Here is an 11620-nt window from a genome sequence, read left to right on the forward strand (position 1 = left end):
CGGGCGCCAGGCCGGCTCCTGCCGGAGCCCTGCCTAGAGTTTTTTTTGCACTCTACTATTAGTATAGTTCAGTCACAAATATCCTCAAACCCATCATAAAATTCATCAATGATTGATATTTCAAACAAAATTATAGATGTACCAGAGCTATGAAATGATATATCTGAAATTTGATTCAATGATTTATGTGATTGTTGAGGAACATTTGTGAAAAAGCTAGCATATTCTTGATCTTTTATAAGAGTGATAAACTGGGTAAAACATTGAGCTAAAGCATCTATACCATATAGATTATTTATATCTTTAGGAGACAATCGAAGCAAAATCTTGACAAGGATTTCATTTGGCAGGTCATTCAAATTCACACGAGACATCAATTTGTTTTGATAATTTATATTAACTTTGGGATTTTACTTTAGTAAAGCGCGTCGATAGATTTGAATAGTAGAATTTTACTGACCGTTTTTGTTAAGCCCCACGTAATCTAACGCTGTAACTTAATGCAGTAGGGCGACAATTTCCATGGAATATAAGGTGATTCTACACCTGTACTTTAAAATTAAAATACAAAATAATCAATGGAACGCGTATGAGAGTAGCTACATATAGTTACTTGGAATTTCTATAATATGTTTATTTTCATTGTGAGCAGGATAATATGGGTGCACAGTGTGGGCATGACTAATCAAAAGTACTTTCAAACGTGCACCCACTAGTATAATAACATTCACATTCAGATCTTTCTGCAGTAATGCTAAATTCTTTTATCTCACCATCACAATTAATGCAATGGTCTTCATTGTCGAACTTATCGATACTTTTATGTAGATATGACATTGGGTAGTTATAGTCATAGTTCTTAAGATCTGATGACTTGACATACATTGAACCACCTGTTCCACGATTAAATTCATCTGATGGTTCTGGTGTGATACTGTCAGTATTTCTCAATAGCCTACCACCAACTGAAAGTCTGAAATTTTTCAAGGCATCTAGGTTTAGTTTGTTTTCAAAACCTTTTAATTTTGGAGCATGGATTTCCACGGAAAGTATTTTAGATTTTTCATTCAGAACCAGAGTATCCAAAGACTTCAGTTGAGGTCCAACCAACTCTTTAATGTCACATTCACTGATTTGTAAATGTCTTAAAAGATCGTGATTGTATAACTCTAAAATTTTTAATGAATAATTTTCCAGATATAACTCTTTGAGATTAGGAGCCGAAATGTTCAAGGACAGAAATGACCTCTCCTTTTCATCTTCAGGCATTTCCCTGTTTTGCAAAGCACTAAAGTTTTCAAGTTGTGCAAAGTGACCAGAAAATGTTATCTTAGTTTCTTTACAAGATTCAATTATAATTTCCTTCAGCTTTGAGTGCACTAGTCCACGAACCTTGAATGAACTTTTATAACTCGATATTATTAGACTTTCTAAATTTGGAAACGATGGCTCCAGTTTCTGAGTTATATTACCCAAATTGTTGAGCTAATCTTTTGCGATATCAACCTTAAGTTCCTTCAGTTTTGGACATTGGAAAAATGGTATGCAGTTAGAAGTTGTACTTAAATACTGTTCACTGAGGAAGATATGGAGAGCCTCGAGTTTGCAAAGCTTCAAAGAACTCATCATTCCCTCAAAGCCTTGATCATAGGCAAACAACCTTACCCCCAAGAACTTCAAATTTGTGGTATCAATGTTTTCTAAAAACTCAGACGCGTTCCGGAATATGAATAAGCCTGATGATTGGTTAAAAAAGGAATAATCTGACCCTGTCAGCTCATTTTGAATATTTGCATGTAAGTATTCCAAGTTTGGAGCCTTGGTGTTGACTGTCTCACACGAATTTGCTGTAAGCTCAAGATATCTTAGTTTTGGGAACTTAATGTTTCTTAAAATAACATTGTCATTATCAGAATCATGCACAATGCTCGGTTTCAGCATAGCATTGTTTAACAGTGGAAATTCAAGATTTTCCAATGTCAACTCAGATATAAAATGTACGTCCAAGATTCTTAACGCAGTAAAATCACAGTTATATATATGTATAGGGTCATCAGAGCTAATAAGTAGAGATATAAGATTCCTGAAGGAGATATGACTCAACTCATGTTTGGTGGTGTCACAATAATAAAGCTCTAACATGAGCAAATAGTCAAAATCAATAAACTGCTTAATTGGTTCAATGTCATGTCCCATCAGACAGAGCTCTATGGGATTATTGAAGTGGAGCTGACCTGCATTACTCAAAATCTCACAACAACTAAAACAATTAGTATATTATCATGAGTATTTAAAGTATTGTTGCTTGATTCAAGTTCAACTTTAAGATCTATCCCATGGATTAAATAAATTTATTGTATAACAGCTAATTTGCTATACAGAAAACATTCTAATAAAACTAGTTGGTCACAACAAAATAAGTTTCAAAACTATTGACAAACCCAATTTGAAAGAATTCGTTGATAAGTTGTTAATTAATCATATCACAAATGAGAAAAGACAGGTTATACCATTAAATTGATTAAAATTGCTAGGAAAGAAAAACTTGATAAAAATGGTGAGCGCAGCATGATTTGAAGATCAAAGCTTAAGATTATTAGCTGCTAATATCAATATCTTATACAATGATCTCATGAAAGTATATACCAGAATCTCTGTCTTTTTACATGAATTATTTAAGACGTTAAATTCATTTATATATAATCAATCAAAGGATTTCTTCTGATATCTCTAATATACAAATCTAAAATCTAATCTTTTATTACCTTCATCAGTAGTTTCCAAAATATACTTTTCTTTTTCTTCATCAGTGAAAGACTCCCATATTTTATCCTTTTGTTTATTTCTAAAGATATAATATTGTCTACCAATAACACACGCGGCAAGTGTACCAAATGCAATACCAATTAAATCAGTATTACCTCTCTTATATAATGGTTTATCATCTGGTCTATAAATATTTGCTGAAATTATACCACCAGCTTGTGAAAACATATTAACCACTGCAGCACTAACAGCTCTTGTACGAACAGAATTTGAATTTGCAGAACACCAACTAATAGTCAACGGCCAAATTGGAGAATGTCCTAATAATAAAGTTAAAATAGCATAGGTTGGCCATACTTTAATTTGTGAACCTGGCCAAAATCTTAATGGGAATGTCAAGGCTAAAATCCAAACTGAAACACTTCCAATTAATAAAGCTCTTGATTTAACAATTTCTGAAAGATAACCAATTATTAACATTGTGAAAATTGTTAATATATTATATGGAATTGTAAGTAAATTTGTATTTAAAGTAGAAAAACCAAGTTTTTTTAATGTTAAAGTCATATAGTTTGAAACTGGTGATGTACCAATATCACCCAAGATTCTAATAATATAAATTGGTAATAAATCATAATCTAATAATGTTTTAATTAATTCTTTAAGACCAACTGGTTGTCTATTATTCATATCACCTTTATTTGGATCATCTCTTAACACTCTATTAACAACAATTTTTTCTTCATGTTCTGTAAACCAACCTTTTTTTCTAAACCATGTCTTTGTTTGAACAGCTGATGGAGGCATTTTGAAATATGATACAAGACCAACAATTAAAGTAAATGCACCTTCAACTATGAATAACCATTGCCAACCATGTGGTAATAATGTGGTTTTAATTCTCAATAATGCAAATGCTAATAAAGATGAAAAAACAGAAGTTAATGGATTTGCAATATAAAATAATGATAATCTAAATGGTAATTCTTTTGAAGTATAAAAATAAGACATCCATAAACAAGCATCACAAATAAACCCACCTTGGAATAAACCAATTAATGCTCTTGTAGCATAAAATCCTGATTTTCCTTTAATACCAGCTTGTGCTATAGATACAACACTCCATAATACTAATTGAGTTGGAATCCAAACATCAGCACCTAATTTTTAGAAATTAATTGAGATGGTAATTCAGAGATTAAAAAGCAAACTAAATTAATCGTATGACCAACATTATAATGACCAGTATCTAAACCTAAATCATCCAACATATTATCTGATAAAGCTTGTGAAATATTTGATCTATCAAAATCTAAAGCGGTAAACATAAAATAAGCCCAGAAAGTAACATACCAATCTAATTTCCAAACTAATTTACGTTCTTCTTTTGCGGTCCATGTATAATCAGGATCAAACCAATCTTTACATTCATAATTTGTACTTTCATAAAGTTTTCTATAATATTCAGCAGTTTTAGGATCTTTAAAAATATGTTCTAATTGTTTTTCATTTGATACTAATGATTCTTCATCATTAAATTGTTCTTTGGTATGCGTAATTGTGAAATTTTTGGTACCTTTTTCCCCTTCTGAAACATTTAAAGAAGTGTTGGCACTAAAGTTTGGCACTCTTTCTTCTTCTTTAATTATAGTTGGATTAAACCATCTTCCAAGAAAATTTGGCATTTTGGATTAAATCTTGATAAAGTTAAGATTTAATAAATAGCCCAGCAAATCTTCAAACTGTGAGAATCATCATTATATATAGAACTTTCATGACTTAAAGAAAAGGGTCCACATAAAATGCATATTTTGGTCCATCAATTTCTTTTTTCTAAACTGTGGTTAAACCTATTATCCAATACCAGGGTCCAGAAGTCCAGAATACCAATTTAATCATGAGACATCCTTAACATTTCATTTTTCTAACGGTGCAGTAAATTTTAACAGCGCCAACAAGCCACAACGGTGATGAAAAATAAAAACATTATTGGTGATCTAAGACTTATGCATCCTCTGTGGCACATTTTATCCAAGCTGTATTACCGATTTACCCATTAATGTCTGTAGACTGTATGTAGCTTTTGAAATACAAGACCAATTGTATGGTTTATAGCACGTATTTTAAAACTGTGGATTCAAAACATTCCGTAATCGGCAGCCGTCAAAACAATTGTGTCAAAGCTGTATGAATCTGAAGCTTCAATTGGACCCTGTTAAATGAGCATATGTGATTTGTAATTAGCTTCTAGTTCATATCTGTATATCTGAAAATGTGACTAGTTGAAGATTCAGCGATTCAGCTAGAAATTATGCAGCAATATCTAAAATTCAAGCTTTATAGGCAAATAAAGAAAACCATGTTTTGATTATATAATCACTGATGAACTTTAGCTTATTAACTCTAGAAGTCCGAAGCGTTATGATTGTATAATGAAATTTTATAATGAGTATGTATTCTTCATTGAAAATTCATGTTAAACAGCTGACGGCTACTATACAGCCTCATCATTTTGTCTTTATATAATTTAATATTCGTACATATAGTATCCAGTTGAGTTCCATCTAAGGTATATCGAAATTAACTACATAAATCAAAGTGAAAGAAGTAATACGTCTTATTGTACTTATCATATAAACTTTGAAAAGTTAAGAACATAATGAATACGTAGTTCAAGTTAATTTATCATCAACGAATCTTCCAAAATATGGATATCAAATTGAATGAATCAATAAACTGAAAAACTTTTAGTATTAAAACCTTGACTAAACCACAGTGACTATAAATACATCAGAGGTTATGAAAATGAATAATTAAAAAATTCAATAAACAACTTATGTGCACCTAAAGACTTAACAACCATACGTTTAAGTGGAAATACTGGAAAACGTTCAAACAATGTAATGTGTATCTTAGTGAGGAATAGAACAAGAAGGGATCATGAATTTAACTCCTTAAAATAAAAACAATTACATTAGTTTCGATTATATAATCACGGTGCTACAGCTGAGTAATCATAATAACCTGCATTAATGATTTATCGACAGATTTTGGTTCATTAAATCAAGTGAAATGTAGTTCATGGGGTACATGATTGTGACGAATTTTCCCTCATTTGGCTGTCCTTTACGAACTCCTGTTGTTCCTTGGAGCTCGTTCGTTCCATTAATGAATAAAGAAGCATCATTATCACCAGATGATAATGTTTCCACAATCAATTTTATAGATATGATTTTGTGTAGCATCCTAATTAATTAAAGTAAAAGAAATTTTAAAACATCATATTGTTTAATTAAAAGCTTTATTTCAAAATTATTTACTACCTTCGATTCTATCATAATCCACTATAATTGTCAAAACAGCGGCTAATATCAATTAAAGCATATTGAAGTACAGCTGAATATATGAACAATATGATAAATATAGATATTGTAGTACTATATCTGGTATATTATATATTACAAAATCGACATTTCAACTACATTATAGTAACAAAATAACTCAGTTTTAAAATGGGAAGTAGTCATTGACTTATAATTATATTGAAAGAAATCTACACTACCATTAATTATATGACGTTAATGAATTAATCTAATCATCTTGTTTAATTAATGATTAAGAAAAAAATTAACAAGAACAATGGTCACTTGTGAAACAAGGGATCCACTTATGATAGGCCTATTGAAATTAGCATCATTTCCAATGAAGAACGCGTCTGCTGTCCGACGTAAATAAAATATGATCATGACATAGATTCAAAATGTGTTCAAAAGTAGCTTGAAAAAAAAATTAGGAATTTGAATTCTTTAAATACTCTAAATAATAATTAGCCGCTGTAGTAAGATTACAAAGTACAAATATAAAAATAAAGTTCCGAACTTTGAAATGGAAAAAGAATCAATTAACTTGTATATTATTGAAAATGCTCTAAAGGTAGTAAGCTTGTAGGTGATAATCAACACTCATTTGATTTGTTTGTTAGTAGATCATGAATATCTAAAGTATTGTTACTTATCAAGCTCAACTTTAAGAATTAATTCATGAGTCAACTAGCAGGTTCAAAGCCAATATACTAAAATTCGAACCTAGTTCACTTTGGTTAGTAAGCCGATTAAAAATTTTGTTTTTAATTAAATATGAACTCACATTTCACCATAATATTCTGGAACACATCAATTAGATCCTTAATAAGTTTATCAATCCTTTGTGCTTGTTAACATGTTGAAAATGAAGATTTATTCAAATTCTTTAAACCCCGCGAATTTTGTCAAGTTTGTAGGCATCCTATCTTCTATGATCTATCTCCCAGTAAAAAGACACTCGTCAACGTTAACCAATAAACATCAATAAGATAGACTAATCATCACAATAGTAGGATATAGATAGATATAAGTGACTTAATAAAAAATACACCAATTGATACAAGAACATCAAGACCAATAACTACAACAATATAAAAGCATTGATTACACAATTACACAAAATATTAATCAGTAATGACTTAATGCAAAATAATAATGAATGCTCAGGTATTAGGTCATTTCAACTCTGTACAAGATTTTTATTTCAACTTTGTACAAGATTTTTGATGTGAACAATCAAACCAGCTCTGTGATTAAAAACTCAAAGTAGAGGACTTTATGAAGTAAATCAAATCTAACCTTATTGATATAAAATTCATATGAAGATAATACGATCAACTTAGAGCAATTCAAGCTAGAAGCTATATATATCAACACTTTATTGTATAATCAATCATGATCCACTTAAAAATCATACTGAAGATTATATCCCCCTTTAATTAAGCGCCTTATATATAACTACATGAGTCAAAGTGAAATAAGTGAAACAACGTCTTATTGTAATCATAAATACTTTGAAAAATATAGAACTTAGTAAATTTATAATTCAAGTTAATTTATCATCAATCTATAACTTCCAGAATATGGGTTTCAAAATTGAATGAATCAAGAAACTGAAGTGGTTTCATTTGATCAGAATATCAAACATAACTGGCTCAAAGAGAAAAGCTTTAAAGTCCATAAGGAGCAAATGAAAATTTTGCAAAAAGGCTGCAAACAAAGTGTTAGTTGATCCAATATGTGAAGTTATAAAAAAATTTTAAAACATTTATATTTGAGATCATATTGATCTTTAAAAAAAAAGTGGGAAGCAAACCCTTTTATATTTTTCCCCAAATTTTTTTCAAATCTAAATTTCTACTCCATTTGCACTTTAAAGAAACACAGCGGCTAATTAATCAAATCGTGTATTGATACACATGTAATGAATCTATTAACTATTAAATGAGTCTATTATGAAATCCTTGAGTTGTTCTAGTAGATACTTCACAATCGAGCTTTTAACTACGTTATACATCAATTCAAAATGAAAAGTAGTCTTTGATTTATAAATATTCAACTACCTTTAATATGATGTTCTAAGTTAATCTAATCATCTTGTATAACTAATGATTCAAAAGACTTAACAAGAACAATATTTGTATAAAGATATCCAATGATTATGATATTATAATCAATGGAAAGTTGTTGGAGGACCTTGCAAATTGAAGAAAAAAAACCTTTATGTTCTAGTAATAAGTTGAGGAAAAACACAAACCACAGCTCTCATTAGCATTTATATTATGGATGTTTTGATCAATCTCAGCTTTGGAAAACATGAAAACAAATCAGGAACTCTTTCACTCTTTAAATACCTTCAAAATCAGCCGCTGTAATTAATTGCATAGCTTGGAACAATTACATCGATCTAAAATTAACTGTACAAACATGGAAAGAAATTGAGCTTTGAAATGAAAAAATTAATCAAACTTGTATATTGAAAATATTCTAAAGGTAGTGAACTTATAGATGATATTGCATACGCATTTGATTTGTTTGTTAGTATATCATGAATATCTAAAGTATTGTGACTTATCAAGTTCAACTTTAGGATCTAACTCATGAGTCAACAGCTAGTGTTTTGCAACTGAAAGATCCAATAACGGGATCTAGTTCATTTTAATTAGTAAATAACCCGAGTCTGCTGTGGATTTGAATATGAACTTACCCACTGCAGTAACAATATAAAAGGAAAATACTCGACACTTTTCAAAGATGGTATTTATTGTGTTGATGTGTTTCCGTAGCTTGTCAACTTATTGTCAAGAATGAAATTTTATTTAAATTCACCCCTTTGCTTACTAACCACCACCAGAAAAGATGTAGTTTCACAAATTTGTTGATTGATGATTCCACATGGCCAATGCATAATCTTACAAGTACTATGAGTAGGAGGTTAGTGGCTGTTTCCTCAGCTTTCATCGCATTCAACTCATTATTCAAATATAAAAAAGCCGAACAGCGTACTACGTATGGTGAATATCCAATGATCAATTCCATTATATATGGTTTAAATAGCCGCTACGATGAATAAGAAGCCATTTAAAGAGATCAGAATTTATATTGATTGAGTATATGAAATATCTAGATTATACATCACACTTTAATCATCATAAACTTCTTTGCTATTGTGAACTTATAATCTTACTTTAGTCACAAAGAATCAATTGATAAGTCACTCAGATCTTTGCTGTTCAATAAACCTATTCAACTTGTCAATTTGCAAGGGAATTAAACTATATTATAATTGCAGAATGGGACGGTGTAGCTAGTCAAATTTAGCATTTGGCCTTTGAATACTAGAACTATAGATTAAAGATATATTCTATTAGTATAAGGATAAATTTGTTAATTTGAAGAATTTTGTTGGCATTTTATACAAAAAAATTAAGTTTAATTAAAATTTCCAAAAGTTTCCAATTAGCGCCTCCTTTTTCTTGAATAACATTAAAATAGCTTGATCACCGGCCGAAATAGAATATGGTTATTCCTTACTATTAAGCAAAATATACAATGAGTTACTACGCACAACCTTCCAAAAACACAGAGTATCATTGCATTATATCAATATATATAAATAAATATAAATAATCATGAGCCCATAAATTAAATTTCATTGTGATTTCTTGACCATCTTCATGTGTGATTAAACTGCAAGAATGAATCAAAAGACAACAAACGCTTAATTTTGATTAACTTGATATATATCAAGCACGGATTTACTAATTGTATAATTCACAACATCCGTCTAGTATTCTTATGAGAAGCTAACTTGTTATGCATGAGTTAGTTATCTTATTGAAGTAGCTTGCCATGGGAAGATCAAGTTTAACGAAATTGCCTAAACTGACAGTATAACATAAACTCACGCATCCAAATAATTATGATCGCCACTGGAATCTTAAATTTTGTTTCTATACTCAATTAAAAGTTTGATCATATATATCTGAAGGTTATTTTCAAATGTACATTTCAGTAGCCCCACCTTGTAGAATATCAAAGAATTATATTCATGTCCAAACCTAATTTTAAAAGAATCTCGCTGTAAGTTATACTGATCAGGAGAACAACAGGTGAATATGTAGATCCTGTATCTCCGACAAAATCCGGGATCAAAAATGTGTCAAAAATATAAAATATTAATAAAATCATGAATTTTTGGTGAAAACAATATTTGAAACTCCTTTAGTGTGTTTTTCTAGGTTTAATGTTACTGGTTATTTAGTTAGAATATCTGAATTGCAAGTTTGAAATTTTGTGAATTTTCAGGATTTCAATTTTTGAATTAAATTTTTACTACTAAGATACACAAACTCTACATTAAATAAAGAATTAATTTTTAAAAAATAATTATATGTCTCAATTAAGCTCAGAAAACACACTCAGCGCTTTTTAATGGTTACCTATACCCAAAATTGATCAAATGTTTGATTCTTTTATTATAAATAATAAAGATTAAACAGGAAGAAAGTATACTGATTACATAATCAATATTAATATAATATTATAAATATTATAATTATTCAATAGAATTGATGGTTAATATCTTAGATTAGGCGGTGGGATTCGATTATAACTATGGTGGGTATTCATCATTAAGATAGTAGGGCTAGAAATAATTTGATAATGAGTCAGGAAATGAGTATTGGTGTCTCTAGGATATACTTCAACATCTTTAGCGTTTTTTGCTAACTAGATCGATCAACAATAGCACCAATCCCCAAGCACCAGGCAACTAAGATATAGAAAAGAATGACATATAGACAATTTCGTTTTTGTAGTTAAGAAAATGAATAAAAAGTACTCAGATTAGTTAACGAAAAGAACTGCTTCAAGAATTAATATACGTACTCATCAATTCAAACTAACATTTAGCAAGTATTTATTTCTTTATGATTAAGCGCCCAAAGAGAGATGTGAGTTAGAATGCTACAATTTGAAGACTAAAAACAAACAAAGTAATAATATATTCATAATAAAAGAACTGAATAACTATTGACCATTGTAATGATTATACTTCTGATCATCTTGTTATATAAAATCACAAGAATGTTAGTCAAAGCATAATCATATTCATAAATATGAAATCAGTTTGAAAACTCTTATTCCTAGACAAGTTAACCAATAAACTTTACTTTTTGAATGAAGCAGTAACAACAAAATGGGTTTTGCAAAAAGTTTTTGACCTGATCAGGATGGTAGGAGTAAATATTCGAGTCCAGAAATCAGGAAAATTCAATTGTTTAAATATTAAAATTTTAAAATTATTAGCCGCTGTAATTAAAATTACACAAAGACAATTTAAAGTTATAAATATTCAATTCATTTTGATTACATCATATTCTAAAAATATGATAAAGAACTTTGAACCTATAATTCTTTTGAAAGTTTTTATTATATATTATTTATATATTGAATTCATGAATACATTTTAGACTAGGAGGTGATATTCT

General features: G+C 29.6%; 1 protein-coding gene across 1 annotated transcript; it reads right to left on the reverse strand.

Moving 5' to 3' along the window:
* Positions 1-681: 681 nt before the first annotated feature.
* BN7_6622 (uncharacterized protein) lies at positions 682-4451 on the reverse strand (the record flags this gene model as incomplete). The annotated part of the gene is made up of 4 exons (XM_011272821.1): positions 682-1337; positions 1563-2234; positions 2766-3926; positions 4022-4451. 4 exons carry the CDS (start codon positions 4449-4451, stop codon positions 682-684), a joined length of 2919 nt encoding a protein of 972 aa, XP_011271123.1.
* Between the last annotated feature and the right edge of the window lie 7169 nt (positions 4452-11620).

Source organism: Wickerhamomyces ciferrii, contig 00299 (assembly GCF_000313485.1).
Source record: "Wickerhamomyces ciferrii WGS project CAIF00000000 data, strain NRRL Y-1031 F-60-10, contig 00299, whole genome shotgun sequence".
Taxonomy (NCBI): Eukaryota; Fungi; Ascomycota; class Saccharomycetes; order Phaffomycetales; family Wickerhamomycetaceae; genus Hansenula; species Hansenula ciferrii.